The 17162-nt window shown below is 30.9% G+C and overlaps 4 protein-coding genes across 9 annotated transcripts; 3 read left to right on the forward strand and 1 right to left on the reverse strand.

Moving 5' to 3' along the window:
- Positions 1–2568: 2568 nt before the first annotated feature.
- On the forward strand, positions 2569–3712 carry LOC127239534 (uncharacterized). Of its 3 annotated transcripts, none has more exons than XM_051257732.1 (3): positions 2569–2868; positions 2945–3237; positions 3352–3712. In XM_051257732.1, exons 1-2 carry the CDS (start codon positions 2584–2586, stop codon positions 3209–3211), a joined length of 552 nt encoding a protein of 183 aa, XP_051113689.1. In that variant the 5' UTR covers positions 2569–2583; the 3' UTR covers positions 3212–3237; positions 3352–3712. The 3 variants fall into 3 exon arrangements, with proteins under 3 accessions (XP_051113689.1, XP_051113688.1, XP_051113687.1); XM_051257731.1 differs by having other exon boundaries at positions 3399–3707; XM_051257730.1 differs by having other exon boundaries at positions 2945–3392.
- Positions 3713–7338: 3626 nt separating this feature from the next.
- Positions 7339–9646, reverse strand: LOC127239982 (thylakoid lumenal 15.0 kDa protein 2, chloroplastic). 3 transcript variants are annotated; one of them, XR_007836280.1, is made up of 7 exons: positions 9411–9646; positions 8911–9014; positions 8567–8657; positions 8414–8482; positions 8227–8336; positions 7561–8144; positions 7339–7488 (listed from the first exon to the last, which is right to left on the reverse strand). XR_007836280.1 is itself a non-coding variant. In XM_051258389.1 (7 exons), exons 1-6 carry the CDS (start codon positions 9613–9615, stop codon positions 8052–8054), a joined length of 672 nt encoding a protein of 223 aa, XP_051114346.1. In that variant the 5' UTR covers positions 9616–9646; the 3' UTR covers positions 7339–7919; positions 8018–8051. The 3 variants fall into 3 exon arrangements, 2 of the variants coding, with proteins under 2 accessions (XP_051114346.1, XP_051114345.1); XM_051258389.1 differs by having other exon boundaries at positions 7339–7919; positions 8018–8144; XM_051258388.1 differs by having other exon boundaries at positions 7339–8144.
- LOC127239717 (auxin-responsive protein SAUR32) lies at positions 7532–7876 on the forward strand. The gene has a single exon (XM_051257995.1). The coding sequence runs from the start codon at positions 7532–7534 to the stop codon at positions 7874–7876; it is 345 nt and encodes a 114-aa protein (XP_051113952.1).
- A 297-nt stretch (positions 9647–9943) lies between the features above and the next one.
- On the forward strand, positions 9944–15396 carry LOC127239910 (TSL-kinase interacting protein 1). Of its 2 annotated transcripts, none has more exons than XM_051258288.1 (14): positions 9944–10135; positions 10690–10911; positions 11001–11083; positions 11220–11267; positions 11359–11468; positions 11987–12071; positions 12156–12429; positions 12744–12872; positions 12994–13139; positions 13218–13456; positions 13531–13861; positions 14284–14634; positions 14718–14846; positions 14953–15396. In XM_051258288.1, exons 2-14 carry the CDS (start codon positions 10791–10793, stop codon positions 15196–15198), a joined length of 2292 nt encoding a protein of 763 aa, XP_051114245.1. In that variant the 5' UTR covers positions 9944–10135; positions 10690–10790; the 3' UTR covers positions 15199–15396. The 2 variants fall into 2 exon arrangements, with proteins under 2 accessions (XP_051114245.1, XP_051114244.1); XM_051258287.1 differs by having other exon boundaries at positions 10741–10911.
- Positions 15397–17162: the final 1766 nt, after the last annotated feature.

Raw genomic sequence — 17162 nt, forward strand, 5'->3', positions numbered from 1 at the left:
TATCATTTACCGTGTTTATTTTTCATTTCAATATGTTCAACTTATTTTGTTATTTTTTTAAAAGAATTATACAATTTAATTTTATTTAATTTTAATTAAATTAATTAATTATTTTAATTTTAATTTATAATTATTTTTATTATACGATGTTTTTGTTAGAGAAGAATGTATTCACTCAAGGTATCAATTTACCTATTCTACTTAAAAATATTTATTTTTTATTTTAATAAAAGTAATGATGTACTAATATCAACATATTCATAATTTTTACATAAATTACAAGCATATTATTACCTATATAATTAATTTATACATAAAATCATAAGCAAAAATATCAAAACCTACAACTGTGTTAATCAATAAAATAATATTATTTTTAAATTTGCTACAAAATTCAAAATTATTATTGCACAAACAGAGCCCTACGGGGGGTTTGGTACATAGAATGGAACAGTAGAGAATATAATTGAAGAGAAATGGAATTGAGTAGAGAATGAAAATTAATTCTCTTGTTTGATAAAATAGAGAATTGATTTGAGAAATCTAAAAAAAATGCAGATATATGAATGAGCAAACAAAAATAAATGATTAACACGATAAAAAGAGAGTTTTAACGAATGAAAATTCATGAAAAATATTTTTGGTAAATTTTTTTTTAAAATTATAAATTATATACGATGTTTTTTAAGATTATATTTTAGTACAATTTCTTAAAATGTCGTAAAAATTAAATACTTTAAAAATAAATTAAGTTTTTTTTTTTTGTAAAATTAAAATAATATAATTTTTAAAAAATTATAAAAATTAAATAGGAGAGAAATGAAAACAGAGAAATGGAAATGATTTATTTCTCAAGTTCCATTTTTGACTCAAAGAAATAAGAAAAATGATACCATTTCCATTTATCTAGTTTCATTTTTCTGTACCAAACACAACCCCTGGTCTTTTCATTATATAGTGCTTTTTTTTTATCATTAATGTTATTTTTAAAAAATTATTGTGTAAAAATATACTATTAATTATTCTTTTTTACTAAATCAAATCAAAATACTTCCCTTGTTTCGTATATCATTTAATATATTTGTTTGTCCTAAAAGAAGAATAACATTTTTTTTAATATAGTAATTGTATTGTCTATCTAATATTATAAATACCCGTACAATTTAAAATATATTATTTTTTTTTTAAAAAAAAGACACTATAAATTTTAATTTTTATAATTTATAAATATTTGTATTATATTGTAATTAATTTTAATAATATATTCTTAATTATTTATTAATCGGACTCTTTCTGAATTTTTATATCTATACTAAATGTTACTTTATATTTGGGATGAAGAAAAAATATTTTTTATATAAAATTAAAATATTATTAAACAAAAATATATATCACACAAATCATATGTATATACATTATGTAATTATTGTATATATATATTAATACAAATAAACAAATGGATATTCAATAGAATTCTTGATTATTATTTTTTTTAAGTGGATAAAATATGTTTTATTTTTGTAATATTAATTGAAAATTATTAACTAATTAACAATTAATCGAAAGTGCATTACATGTATGGTGAGCTTAAATAAAATTGAAAGAGATTTAGAAAAACACAAAAATATATTACTAATATATTCATTTAATTTATGTAGAGTTGAATATAGAACACTTCACTTTAGATAAAAGTTTAGAAATTTTTTAAAATTTCAAACATAATATTAAAATTGAATATTTAATGTAATATTTTATAAAATAAAACAATTATGATATATTTTTAAAAAATTATTACTTTATTAATATATCAAAATATTTTTAAAAAATAATTTTTACAAAAACTTCATATTTAGACAGATATTAAAAAATATATTTATGAAGTTTTAAAAATTTTAAAAATAATTAAAAAATTAAAGCATTTTGAGGTAAAATTAATGATAAAAAAATAAATTAATGTGATAGAAAAAATTAAAATAAATTTTCAAATAAATACTGTCTTTTATGTTTTGGATATAATACTTTTTAAATTTTGATACAAATATTTTTTCTAAAATAAATATAAAAAATATAATAAAATAATATTTTTATTGATTATCAATAATATGAACATTAAATGTACAATTAATTTTTAAATTTTATTATATACTCAGAAAATATTTAAACAATTTTTTCTTCTTTTTTTTTAAAATCTGCACTAGGCGCGGGTGGATTTGAGTTTAATATTTAGGTTCAAATTTTATTTTCTTATCGTGTTCAGATTGAATTATAGACTGTATTTATTTTTTCCAATTATAATTCTGAATAAAAAAATCTATAAATAATATTATTTTAAATAAAAGTAACAATATTTTATTGGGCTGAAGCCACTAGACTAACAATATTTTTTTAATTTGGGCCCATAAAATAAACAGCCCATTTGAAGTCCCTATGATTCACTGCCAGAGCCCACAAACAACACTAAAGTAAGAATCACTTTCCGCCGTTCAAGATTCGCAGAAGCTCCATCCAACGGCTGACACGCGTCGTGCCTCTAAATGTTTCAAAATAAAAACGCTAACTTTCCGACTGCGACTTTATCAGAAAATGGCGACAAAATCGCTACTGTTCCAATACACGATTTCTCTGAAGCATCTCCAATGGCGTAGCAATGCCAATGCGCTCTGCCGCCGAACATTCGCGCGACCTCCTCTTCTTCTACGGCCTCATCATACTTCTCTTCTTCCTCATCCTCTTCCGCTGCACCGTCGTCTTCGTCTTCCTCCTCCTCCTCGTCCTCCTCTGCTCCGACGCCGTCTACGCACTATATTCTCTACTATGTCCTCGATGAACTCCCCGGAGGAGGGCGGGAGCCAGGCCTCTGTCAAAACAGTAAGCGATTTCGCAATTTCGTTAATAGATTTCGGTTTCGTTTTGGTTGATTGTTGTAATTTGGTGTTTGAATTAGGTGAGAATGGTGATAAAGGGGAGAGTGCAAGGTGTGTTCTATCGGAATTGGACGATTGAGAATGCGAAGGAGTTAGGGTTGAAAGGTTGGGTTCGGAACCGCCGGGATGGATCTGTGGAGGCGTTGTTTTCGGGGAGTCCAGAGAAGGTTGAGGAGATGGAACAGCGGTGTAGGAGAGGTCCGCCTGATGCTATGGTGACTGGAATTCAGGCATTTCCGAGCACGGATGATCCTGGGAATGAATTCGAGCGTAAGCCTACTGTGTGAATGAATGAACCAGCGATTCTGATCAGGTATGAATTCTAAGCTCTCCTTGTTCCAGTTAATAATACAACTTTATGCTGATCATCTTGTGAGTATGGTAGCAGTATAGTGATGATCTGATCCTGATGTATTGCAATGATTAGGTTCAAGAACAGTGATTTGATGATAATATTGAATAATGCTTTTGCAGTTTTAGTTCTTTCTCATGGATGGGGCATTGAAGGTTGATTTACTATACTGGCTTTGGCTTTTGAGATCTTGCTAGTGTTTACTTGTGTGGTTTGGGATGTTTTTGATGTTTTGGATTTGAATTTTTGTAATAGAAAAATAGTGGTTTGATTTGATGTTTTGCATAGAGCTGAGGTGTAGAAAATTGTATTTGCGAAAAGATTCTTAAAAACATAAGTAAACAATCCCGACATTTTGGAAGGAAATCCCATCATTGAGTAGAAGATAGATAGTACCCACTGTAGAACAAAATCGAGCTCATTCAAGATTGATAAAAACTCGTCGATAAGAGTTAGCAACTGAGTTTTCAAATGCAAACTCTGCTTATTAAGTTTGTGAATGAAGTTAATGTTTTGGTTGCAAATGTTCCATAGTATTTGCTGGTTTACATTTTGTTTCTTTTTTTGTCTGAAAAGAACATATATTAGGTTAGGCTATAGAAAGAAGAAGATAACGGACGAACTACAATAGATTAAAAACAAACCATTTTACACAAAATGGTCAGCCAAAACAAGGGTAGTGTTTGTTTAGAGGCTAAACTGACATTTTCACATAAAAAATCTGTATCTATTTTTGTACATTAGGGCGTAGTCAATCGTTACATCAAGATTGTTAATTTACAAGGATAAATAGTGACATTGTTCAACAAGAAAAAAGTGGCCAACGAGCCCTTTTTTCAAGTTGTGACCTTCAATGAATCACGCGCACAATTTGAACTGAGTCGTAAGCAAGTCGAGTAAAACATGTAAAAGCCTCTGCAGTACATTTATTTTCTTCGAAATCGCAACAATCTCTTGCTATTTGAGTGCTGTGAATTTCGGGATTTATTCGAAATGGTTAATAACTTGGTTTTCAATCAATTCTAAATTAGGTTTCTGCCAATGTAGAACATATATCTTCCATCTTAGTATTATTATTATTATTATTATTATTATGTATTTGCAAGGTAATTGACTTGGGACAGAATGAAGAGGTGATTATTGAAAGGTTGTCGTTTACTTTTTTTTTTACACGTAGATTTTGAATATTAATATTATATTGCGTTATAGTAAAAAAAAAAGGACAAAAATAACTCTCTTAGTATTGCTAGTAATGATATTTGTATAATATATTATAAGATAGAAGACTATTTATTATGTTAAATAGTTAATATAATTATAGTAAATGATAATTTTGTTTTGGGACGAATAGAAATGGAAAATCCGGACGAAAGGAGTAAAATATTTGTTGCGGAAAAAAGAAGGTATTGATGAAAATTGTATAGACTTCTATAAATCTTTATTTAAACGAAATCTAGATAATGGAATTTTAAAAAATTACTGAACTATGCACCAAAACTGTTTGACATTGGTGTGATTGTTTGGGGGATTGGATTTTGAATTGGGATTTGAATAGTAAAAAATTTGAATTTGAATAGTTGTATGATGTGATATAAATATGTGTTGACGTAAAATTGATTTTTAGTATAATATAAAAAATAAAAAATAGGTGTTTGATTTGATGTTTTTGGGGGGAAATTTTTGGATAAACAGTAGAATTTTGATAAAATTTAACAACCGAACACACCCTAAATATTCATGCATTAGATGGTGCTATAAAAATTGGTTAAACTACGTGAGTGAGAGAGAGAGAGAGAGAGAGAGAGAGAGAGAGAGAGGAAACACGTTGAAAGACAATTTACCAAATTTTCTTGTTCAGCACATAATTCAAATTAATGTTTAAATATTTGAATTATTTTATCTAAAATATACGTACCAAAGTGGAATAAATGGCAATTAAATTATGCTTCATCAAGACCAAGAACAGGGAATTTATTTCTTCATACAAATTATATACTCATTCACATAATTTGTCCCTATTTTTTATTTTTGAAAATATAATTATGCACTTTAATCGTATTTTAAATTTTAAAATCTATAATTTTTTAAATTTTAATTAAACTATTTACTTATCTTAATCTATAATTATTTTTATTAAATAATAATTATTTTTATTAATATATTTCTTAATTATTTACTAATATATATACAGTAATAGTCCCATATTTTTTGGGATGGAGGGAGTATTTTCTTTTCTACTAATCTATAGGCTATAGGTGTGCATTTAGCATCTCCAACTATTATTTCCATTATCCCAACAATCATGTAAGTTACAAAATAAAATTGATTGATAGGTTTAAAACTGGTCAATTTTCTTTAAAGATTCGCTTTTGATTTCTCACTATTAATTAAATTATCAAATCAAACATTATAGATAGTGTTCACTTTGCAAATTATTTCTCTCTTTTTACTATTTAAATCCATTGTTATAAAATATATTTTCTAACAGGATATTGCATCAAAATTACTAATTTAAAAAAATTAAAATTCTAAAATAATCTCCAATTATTAACAATAAACATAATTTGCTATCTTAAACTATATTACTGATGAAATATTTCCTTATTTAATCAAAATGTGCCAGAACGCATACACATCCCTATTTTGCACTTTTAGACTACAATATTTTTATATTTGTATGCTGGACCTTAAAAATCAAATATAAAATTATACTCCCTTTTGACGTTTATTTTGTTTAAAAGATAATAGTATTTTAATTATATATATTTTTGCCTAAAATAAGAGTATTTGTAAAAAAAAATAGAATATTTAATGAAATGTTAATTTTGTGATTGGACGTTCCAAAATAGAAATATATAAATATTGTAAGTGGAGGGAAGGAGTATTATTCCTTAATTATCTTATAAATAATATACATATTTATTCTCTATTGACAAAGAATGCATTATACAAATACCATTCATATATATATATTACAATTCTCGATGAATATTATATAAATTACAATTATACATACATTAATTTAATATATGAATATATGTAAAAAAAAAAAAAACTAAAAATATTCAATAATTCAAAATAAAATATTATTTTTTATATTATAAAATTCATATTTCTAACATGAAAAAACTAATCTATTGAAAAAACGCGCACATTATTTCAACTTATATTTATACTATCCTCAAACAAAACATTAAATAAAACACCAAAAACTTGGGACCCAATGCTCCAAAAAATCCTGCAAAAAAATGTCAGCCCTCAAGAGTGTATTAACATTAGTATTATTATTATTCCAAAATTTCAACTGGTCATAGGCTGTCTGCCTGGCTATTCTGTCCCCTGCTTTTATTGCTTCTTCCTTCACATGGAATGGAAGAACTAGTCAAGATTCATATTACTACACACCCCATCAAAAAACACCGACATCCACAAATTACCAAAATATTATCTTTTTTCCAACTGTAGATACTAACTCTCAGACATCCTTTAATCAATTAATTACGAATTGTTCAAATAATAAAACCCAATTCAGTTGCTGTGTTGAATGAGAAAAATCAATATCATTCAGCATATTTGAAGTAAAAAAACAACACAAGTTTGTGTGTTAATGATTTTCCATTCAGTATTTTTAAAAGTATAGAAACAAGACAAACTTATTTTACGGGCTGAATTCAACTATAAATTGTCTTGTCTTGAATTGACCGTTATTCGTATTTTTGTTTTAACATAGAACTAACAACAGATATCATAGTCAAAGATAGCACAGTAAAAAACAATAAAATGATAGCACAATCAATATCTGAGTTCAAACTATAGATTGTGATGTCTTTGACATGGGTTGTATTTGTATTTATGTTAATCGTGAAACAAACAACACATATCATAGAAAGAAAAGCAACACAATCAATAATTGAATTCAACTACATACTTTTATTTAACAAATTCCAAATCTTCACCACCCATCATGTTTAAAGCCTAAATTCAATAATCACATATGCTTCCCTCTTCCGCGTTGCCAGACAGAACAACAACAAGAAGAAAGAAAAAAAGAAAGAAAGAATATCAAGAAGAAGAAGAAACACTCATTAAATGCAGCCATTAAATCCCTTCCCACATTTTCTTACCATCTCAGAACTTTCCTCTTCTCCAGCTACACACACACACACACATATATATATATGTGTATATCAAACACTTCTATCAAGAACACTCCTACACATAAAAACAATACCTTTTATTTCTCCAAATCAACAAAATGGTTTCAGTAGTAGCAAGAAAGCTGACCTTGATCATAAGAAAGCTGCAGAAATGCTTTCATGGCTCGGCAAGAGTTGGCGTCGACGGAGGAAGTTGTCATCAGAGCGTAGACGTAGACGTCCGGGAAGGGTGTTTCACTATTCTGGCAGTCAAGAACGAGGAGCCAATGAGGTTTGTGGTCGAACTCACCATTCTACAGAATCCCGCATTCTTGAGGCTATTGGAACTCGCCGAAGAAGAGTACGGGTTTCAGCACAAGGGCGCCCTTGCGATCCCGTGTCAACCCGACGAGCTGAGAAGCATCCTACAAGACAAGATTCGAGGCACGGCTTCTGTATGCTGACTAGAGCATAGAAGCAGAAGCAGCATAGATACATGACTCGATTCTTTACGACATTCACAATTTATATATGTGAGAATACAATCACATATAACATGTTTGTTATGTTTTACAAATTCAATTCGGTCCCTGTAAAGAGAATACCTTAGTGTGAAAATTTTGTATGGACGAACAGTTGTTATTTTACATCTGAGCAGTTGTTCGGACCGACTGGTTCCCTTAGGCAGGTGGCAATGGCGTTAACAGCACTTTCAATCGAAGTGTCTTCTCCCTGTTGATTAAACATCGTTATAGATGTGTCGTAAATTGAAGCTATATATATGACAGCCGTAGAAGTGAGTAAGAAGTTTAACCTTTTCTTTCCAATAAAACATGTTCCCATACTTCCCTGCTAATCGGCTCCAGAAACTACGCGGGATGTCCAAATCCACGGTAGCCCCGACGTTGAAGTTAAGTATGTTTCCTAGTTATTATTCAGGGTAATTAAAAAGCATTTAATCAACCGTAAATGCTAATTACAATTTCTGATTGGCGACATACCGAATGTGGGATCAGCAACAAATACAATAGTGTTATCATCCACACTCCAGAAATCCCGGATCGCTAAACCTATTGGAAAAACAAGCTATCAAACTCTTCGGAAGATTCATACCTGAAACTTTAAAGAAACCAAATCAAAACTAGAAGCTATACCGGGAGTATCGGGATAATTCTGAGCCAAAACCCTCAGTTTATATCCCGTATCCTTTTCGATTGCCTCGATCTCCTGTGCAATTCTCTTCTCCTGCAGATCCATAAAAAGTATCACAATGCTAGCTTCACGTTGGCTCGACGCACACAACATGTTGCGATATTATACAATATTGTCCACTCATTGCAGGTGGATCCAAATTCTAACACAAAATCCTTGAAGGCAATGGTGAGAACTAAGCTGATTAAAGATTATGATGAATGATTGTCGAATAAACTGATAGTTCTTCAAATTCAAAAATATCATCTGCAGAAACTTTAGAAGGAAATGGAACAACATATAGCACCTGGCCATCAGACAAGAAACCAGCAACATCAATTACTGTAGTAAACTCTTTAGGCAGCAATTCTGGCTTGTTCACCCCAACCTTTCCCTCAGCAAATCCAACTCCTACAAACAGAAATTGTACAGAATCCAACAAGGAAACAAAGTTACAATATAATAGTTTTCCTAGGGTTTGAGCTATCTTATCAACCTGTACATATTCAATTAGAAGCATTAACCAAGGCATTAAACCGAGTATCCAACAAAAAGCACAAAATTAGGTCTTATTTTTTCTAGGTTTTGAGGTATCTATTAAGATGTATATAGCCAATTAGAAGAATTGGCAACGGAAATCACACGCGTTGCAACCTAGAAAAACAACATCCAATCGAACTCACTCAAACCATTACCGCGCAAACTTACCACACTCAATCATTAAAAAAAAAAGGCTCAAATTCCAAAATTACTATCACCAAAACCTAATAGCATCCTCAATTAAACAGAACAGCGTCGAAAACTAACCAGTGAAGGAGAGCGCAAGTGCGAGAGAGCCAGACAGCAAGTACTTCACAGACCTATTCCCAATCAACGAAAAACAGCGCAACAGTCGCGTCCGAGGTGGTTTTCGAAATTGTGGAGTTCGAGACACCGATGCTTTTCCGACGATAGGATTCGCCAAGTGCGGGAATGCTAGAGATGACGATGGAAGTTGCAGAAGAAATGCCATTTTGTACAGAGAGCCTAACCAAAGAAGAGCTCCAAATACTCTTAACGGACGGTGTTGTACGCCGCGTCGCAGCAGATAATTGCTCCTGAATATAATGGGCCAAATATCTGGGCCGAATTATAATTATTGAGCCTAGGTGTATGGGCTTTTAGTAATTAATGGGCTGATAAATTTTCGATATATATATTCATTATTTATATAAATTCATTTTTAAATAATTATCCGTAACATAAAATGGAGAAGAAAATATTTTAGGTGACGTGTGTGACCGTCCCCTCCTTTATTACAAATTTCTATTTATTTCCTCAATTTTCTTATTTAAAAAAAGAAGAAAGAAACTTTAACTGCAGTTGAAGTTATTCATCTCTTTGTAAATTAAAAAATAAATTAATTAGAAAAAAAAATAAAAATCTGTGTTTGCCTTTGCTGTTGTTCAATCTTTGCCCTAATTGAATTTGCTGGTTGGATGTGATCTCAATCTTTCGAGTTCCATTTGTTCATGGCATCTAGTTAGGAAAAGGTAATGCTTTTAATTTTCAATTTGAGATTTCAGCTTGTTGTGGTGATAGATCTTAGGGTTCTGTGTTTTGCGTCAGGTTTTTTTTTTCTTTTTCGGTGGAGTTTGTTGGATGCATATTCTTTTAAATTCGGTTAGTGAATTTTAGTTGTTGAACATGTATTTTAGTTTGTTGGATGCATATTTCTTCGAGGAATTGCGGTGAAGCTCGGATGAATTTGTAATCTGTTTATCAATGGAGATTCTGGTACTTGAGGATTGAATTTCGGTGTTTGATTGTTGAGGTTGTAATGTTGGAAACTTATATGGTGTTTGCACATTTCAAATTGGCTTGGCCGTGGTTAACTTTTTGCTGTTCTTTCTGTTTTTCAAATTTGGATTGGAGATTCAGATCAATATTTGTGTTTGTAAAAGGGTAATTTGTTGTGGATAGCTTGTCATGGTTACTCTTTTGATGTTTTGATTCATTTTTTCTAATTGTTAGGGTTTAATTTTTCATATATGCTTCTATATGTACACACATATATATATGTTTATACACATTTGTATGTATTTAGGTTCTTTGGACATGAAATTCTAAACTTGCATTGATTTGACGATAATGGCAGTCGAAGAAGGCTAGAAGCTTACGGTATTAAGTGATGGGAAAAGCCTAAAAATGGTGTCGCAAATTTCATTGAATTGTGAGCTATACGCTCGGCCGGAGAATTTTGGGACTAAAGATGGGGAGTGTGGTGTATCCTCTTCTTCAAAAGAACAAACTACTCCACAGATCACTGGTATTTGGACATATTTAATATTGTCGTACGTTTTTGTTATAACTTACGTAGGCAATTGTAATGATTAGTTTTTGTTTGTTCTTATTCAGTGAAAAAGCAACCACGACAATGGGCTGCTTGGACTCGCCAAGAGGAAGAAAGTTTCTTCGCCGCTCTGCGGCAAGTTGGCAAGGCAATTTACATGCCGCGTGTTTTTTATACCCGTATTTTGGAAATGAATCGATTTTTTCCTAAATTGAGTGTGTTCTGATGGGGTACTGATTTCTGTGTTTTTTCTTTTTTTTTTTTTTTTTTTATCCCTTTTGCAGAATTTTGAGAAAATCACTTGTCGTGTCCAAAGTAAAAACAAAGATCAGGTAATTCTTGCTGAAGTTTATGTTTCGGAATATTACATTACTTCCTCTACAAAATTGTATTATCTCGTGTTGTTTTGTTCTCTGGCTTTAGGTGAGGCATTATTACTATCGTCTTGTCAGACGAATGAACAAGTTGTTGGGGCCAGACCTTTGTCTTGATGCCAAAAACTCAAAAGACACTAATGCTGCTATGCTTCGATGGTAACTGCTAGCTCCTGACAAACTCTTCCTGACATTTTTTTTTTCTTTAAAATTGGAAACACCGAGTTTGCTTACATGAGGTTTGTTTTGTGTTCTGGTTTGAATAGTTGTTTGGATGCAATATATGTGATAATAAATAGTGTATTTTTGTAGGAAATCGTAAGAATTACACTGAAATCAAAATTCCAAATAAACAGAGCCTAAGATCCCTCAAAGAATCATACGAGGATTAATAATTTTCCATTTGAAGTTTAACAATTCATCTCTATTAATGTTACTATGACTTTCTATTCTTATTGCAACAAATTAAACTCGACTTTTAGAAGAATTCGACAAAGTTGTTGCATTTTTGGAAATTTTGTGTTGGTTTACATTACCATTTCCCTATTAGACTTCTTCTTTCTTAACTTGGCAAATCAAGAAACTTCATAGCCAATCAAACATTCCGAGTTCTTCTCCTTCGAAGATTTATATCCTTAATGGTCTATGTAACTTATTCAAACCGATAAAATCTGCAGGTGGTCACTATTGGAAAAGTACAGCTGTAAAGCCTCCAAGCTTCATTTGAAACCTCGTAGATTTAAGATATTTGTAGAGGCTCTGGTTAGTTTGAGATTGATGCACTTTTAATATTCTAACAATGATATAATTTAATATATGACTGTACTCTGTTATTTTTTCCGACAGGAAAGCCAACTTTTAAAAGACCGCAAAAAGAACACTAAAAAGCGACTATCCTCGGGCGAAAACAATGCGTCTATGATGGACATGTCTACCACAAATCAGATTAGAACATCGGGCCCTGACGGCCGCACGGAGAAAATGGTTCTTGTTGACAGACAGAACATTGAAAAAGGTGGAAATGGAAAGGGAGCTTTATTCAAGCGCCATGTAAATGTGGGAACCAACTGTAAGGTCGATCCTGTTTCTGTCAAAACTGCGAAACCTCGGCGTAGAACAGGTACAATTTTCATATTTTGTTATGGAGCCGATGTCAGTATGCCTCGATCCACTAAATTTCAGTTCGAAAAACCTGCTTATAATCCACTTATTGTTTGAAAAATCTACGACATATACCTTCAATATTTAGATACTTCATGAGACCCCTCATGTTTTAGAAAATACTACACAGAATCCCCATAAATTGTGTGAGACTTCCTCATGTTTCCGAAAATACAAGAAAGTCTTATGTAGTTTCTAAATCATGAGGGATAATAGTGTAGACTTTTCAATTTTGCCCTAAATTTGCTTTCGTATAATTTTCTTTGTTCTTAGGCCTCGGTTCAGCAGCTGCGTACAAAAGATGGGAGAAAGCTGCAATTGCTGGGGTTTCATTGGTCGCTGATGCTGCTGAGCATTTGGAACGAGCAAACACCAACAAAGAGAACGTTCAAGAAACAGTCGGTGAGTTGTACCACTCATTTTACCGTCTGAATTAACAACAGGCAGGACTGATATGTACGTCAATAAGTTTGTGAATCGTTAAGAGATAACTTTACCAATCTAAATTGTCTATGGTCTTCAGGTCACAACGATACTCAACCTACTGGAGAAGCGACTCACTCTTTCCAAATATCTCCACAAACAATGTTGGACGAGAGTTCTAAGTTGACAAAGCTTAAACTCCAGCTATTTCCATTGGATGACTGGACTCGAAAAGCCTTAGAAATGGTAGACAAAAACGATTTTTTATTTTAGACATGAATATTGATGAGAAAATTCTAAATTTGCATTAAATTTCTTTTTCAGGCTGATCATAATCCTCATCTTGAACTGACTTTGAGCACACGAAAGAAAATCTCCTCTGTTTTGGAGCATCTCAACCGAAAATGGGGAAACTCTAGCTCGTTATTGGGCGAGTTAATACTTTTTCCTTATTGGTCACAGAGGGAAAATCTGTTGGGCTGTCAGAAATGGACCAAGGATTCCACTCTTTGCGCGGCAGACGTATATTACCTAATTGGAAGTCCTCCGACTTTCCGCCTCAGGTTTGGTTTGTGTATTCTTGAAAATTATGTTTCCAAAACTAGCGCAATCTAACATGTTTTATTTCTTATTTAAGATACGGCTGGTTTGCAAACTCGGAAATTGAATCTGCAACTGCTCAAGCACTTGCTTGCACCGACAACGAGCACAATTTGAACCCTAGCATGATAACAGAGCAGAATATGGAAATTGGGAATCAAAATGGTCGACAGATTAGTCAATTTTTAACTGTGGAACCAGTTATCACTATGGCTCCACCATCAACTTCTACTCTGGTTACGACACTTCAGAGTGGCGGCGATGCTTTAAACACCAATTCTTCGACATCACATGGTGGCGTTGGGCTTGTATCATCACTTGGGGATGAGATTAGCAATTCAGAAATCTCGAGACAAATTGAACACATGGTACATCTTTCATCTTTTCCTGTGCTGCGTTTGTTTCGAATGCTTCTCTTAGAACTCTAGTCGTGCATCTTGAAACTTGATTTTAAGTGGATCCGTATGCTAATTCAATATATACGGGGAAAAGTGCATATTTGTAATGATTTTATCGGCCTATATTTTTCTAGCCTCGATCTCTTTGATATTATCTGAAACTGAAATGTAGAGCCTCAATCTCTTTGATATTCGACTTCCTTTTAGTACTCGATTACACTTGTAGATATTTTTTTGCCTCTAATATTTGTTTGATGGAAAGTACACGAGCTAACTTATGTTCTTAATACACTTTGATATATATCAACTATTTTAGAATTGGATTGACGACGATGGTTTGCTTATTTATTATATTTTTACAAAAATGAAAGAATTTATTTTTCTTGCTGAAGGTGCCGTCTGAATCTGCCGGGGAGTGGGCTGATAGTCTTACTAACATTAGCGTCGGAGATCTGCTTTCCGAGTCGACTCCCGACACAGATGAAAACTGCAGCGAGATTCCCGTGCCTCTCGGTTCAAAGTGTCTCGAACAGATTCCGTTTAGCTGCGATTCATTCGATGCTGCGATCGCAGCCCACATTTACAAACATCAAAACAAAGTCGACTTGCAGCAGGACCACCTCGAACCTCACCTCCCATCCATCTGGGACGCCGAAGAAACATGCGACGCTTTTGCTTTCCAGAGAACACAAAGACAAAAAGACGCAACCACGAGCCACGCCATTCAAGACTCCAAACTCAAGGTGCGATTCGGAAACACTTTTAATTCCTCTTATCCGAATTATTCGCTACTAATAGCCGTTTTCGCATTTAAACGTTCTTTCAGGGGATAATCGAAGACAATAAATTGATGAATATCGGTTCCGACCCCGGAAATTTAGTGGATGAAGGCGTACCTGACCTTCCTTCGGATGATCCCAACAAGGATCTTGGTGGCCTTTCCGATATGTATTGGGTAAGCCTTAGTTGAAAAGCACATCTTCTCATAATATACACATATATATATATATATAGAGTTGTCGGAGAATCACGGGATTTTGATGATCAAGGTTTTAATGCAGCCTGATTCGTTAGGACCATTAGATTTGGAAATACCGTCATGTAGATACCCCAGCAGCAACGAGTTGATCCTTAGCGATAGCCTCGGTGGTTTGAGCCGGCTTGTGTCGAACAGCCTCGACGCTTTTCAGAACTGCTCGTTGTTCGGGTTGGACAAGAAAGATCATGTACAGACAGGTGAGTCCAACTCCCGCTCGATTTCGTTCTTCTCAGATCTTACACCGGAAAATAAGTTCAGAATTTCTTGAGAAAAAACTTAGGAAAAATGAAAATGGAGAATGTGATGAATAGATGGGAGTAGATTTAAAGGTCATGTAAAATTTGAGGAATCTGTGGCATGGATCGATGGATTATACTTGCTGCAGTTACTATATATATGTATGTATACATACTATTTATATATATATATATATGTGTGTGTGTTTGTGGTGTTGGTTTTCTTCTTATGTCTAGAAATTCCATATATATATATAATTTGTACATTTTACCAAATACCATCTACATGTGGAATTAAATTAAAGGTGCTTTTTTTGTTGCATAGTATGGAAATCTATGGGTATTGTTTATTTAGGGTTTGATTTTTCTTTCTCTTTTCATTTTTATTTTTTTTTTTTTGGCCTTTTTTTAAGGGTTTGATTTTGTGTTTTGGTTATGGATTTTAGTTTGGATACTTGCATGTTTTATGAGAGAAAATAAGAGATGTATTTCTTTTGCAAATTTTTTCAATTTTTAGTATTTGAATTAGTTACTTATTTTTTGAAAAGAAAAAAATATTTTCTCAATTCATTTCTGATGTATATATTTTTTTTTTGGTTCAAAATTTTTAAAATACTCTCTTCCATTCACTTAAAAAAAATTTATTTATTGTCCGTAACATTAATTTTTTTTAATATATTTATATAATTTTTTATACAAATATTATTATTAGATTTGTATTATAAGACAATAATAAAAATATTTTTTATTATATTATATTTTGATATAATAATTAATATTCAAATATCAACTCTATCAGTCAAATTATTGTAAATGGAAATTTAATGCAAGAATATAGTGGGCACAATAATTTAAGTGATTAGTATTAGTAGTTGTTTTTTTTTTACAATATAAATCATTTCCATAAGGAAATTTAATTAGTAGTTTTTTAATTTTTGTTTTAATTTTTTATTTAAATAATAATTTAATGCGAGATGTTATAAAATAAAATAATTTATTTTCATAAAAAATGGTAATAAAATTAATAGTAAAAAAATACAATGAATAGACTCTCAAATTAAGTTATTTGTATTTCTTTGCAAAATAAATAAATAAAACTAAAAAATAGTAAATTGTTTAATTCTCAATTCTCAATTTTCTCGCTTAATAAAAAAAAAATAATAATAATGAAGCTATTTTATTTATTTATCCTTATTATTTTATTTTATTTTTTCACCAAACATACCATATATTATATATATATAAAATAAAATAAAATAAAAAAGAGGAAGCTAAATGTATATTTCATAAGTGTTGATATATTTCCACACAAAATAAGTTAAATTTCATAAATGTTGTTGAAATTCTCTTGTTAATATTATTAATATGTCACCGAAAAATTTATAATAATAGTGGTAAAAAATGGTGTTCCATTATAAATAATAGTCAAGATAGGCACTTTTTATCTATACATAATTCTGGCATATTCTAGTAGCTTCCAATCAACCAATAAACCATAAATACCAGCAATATTCCAATATTTGTATTTTATTATAATATTCTATTTACTCAATAAATATAATATTAACAAATTATAAATATTAATATTTGAATAAATACCCATCTATGTACTTATTCAATAAATATTCTGTGCGTAGATTTATTGTTTTTAATAATTGAGATGCGTTTATTGGCATTTTAATTTTATTTAACATTTTTACAATTTATTTTTCATTCTTTTTGAATTATTATATTTAAAATATAAATATAAATAAATCAATCAAAAGAAAGGAAAAAACTTAGAAATATATATTTAAGAAACCAAACGTATATCTAATTTTTTGTTAAAAATTATCTAAAAACAAACTTTTTATATTTAAATCTCTTTTATTTTTAAAATACTATGGATATGTTTATTTGAGTTTAATTTGAAAATTTTTATATTTATGTTTTGCATTTAAATAATGTTAGATGTAATATTTTATAAATATATATATACATATTAAACGCAAAATAT

Source organism: Andrographis paniculata, unplaced genomic scaffold (assembly GCF_009805555.1).
Source record: "Andrographis paniculata isolate CXL003 unplaced genomic scaffold, ASM980555v1 Contig78END, whole genome shotgun sequence".
Lineage (NCBI taxonomy): Eukaryota > Viridiplantae > Streptophyta > Magnoliopsida > Lamiales > Acanthaceae > Andrographis > Andrographis paniculata.

Bases quoted from the DNA above. Each gene is read 5' to 3' on its own strand.
- LOC127239534 (XM_051257732.1), top strand. From the start codon at position 2,584: ATGGCGACAAAATCGCTACTGTTCCAATACACGATTTCTCTGAAGCAT. The intron at 2,869-2,944 runs GTAAGCGATTTC...TGTTTGAATTAG, and splicing joins GCCAGGCCTCTGTCAAAACA to GTGAGAATGGTGATAAAGGG.
- LOC127239717 (XM_051257995.1), top strand. From the start codon at position 7,532: ATGGTTTCAGTAGTAGCAAGAAAGCTGACCTTGATCATAAGAAAGCTG.
- LOC127239982 (XM_051258389.1), bottom strand. From the start codon at position 9,615: ATGGCATTTCTTCTGCAACTTCCATCGTCATCTCTAGCATTCCCGCAC. The intron at 9,015-9,410 runs GTTAGTTTTCGA...TTCTGTTTGTAG, and splicing joins ACTTGCGCTCTCCTTCACTG to GAGTTGGATTTGCTGAGGGA. The intron at 8,658-8,910 runs GTGCTATATGTT...ATGGATCTGCAG, and splicing joins GTTTCTTGTCTGATGGCCAG to GAGAAGAGAATTGCACAGGA.
- LOC127239910 (XM_051258288.1), top strand. From the start codon at position 10,791: ATGGTGTCGCAAATTTCATTGAATTGTGAGCTATACGCTCGGCCGGAG. The intron at 12,072-12,155 runs GTTAGTTTGAGA...TTTTTCCGACAG, and splicing joins AGATATTTGTAGAGGCTCTG to GAAAGCCAACTTTTAAAAGA. The intron at 13,457-13,530 runs GTTTGGTTTGTG...TTCTTATTTAAG, and splicing joins CCTCCGACTTTCCGCCTCAG to ATACGGCTGGTTTGCAAACT.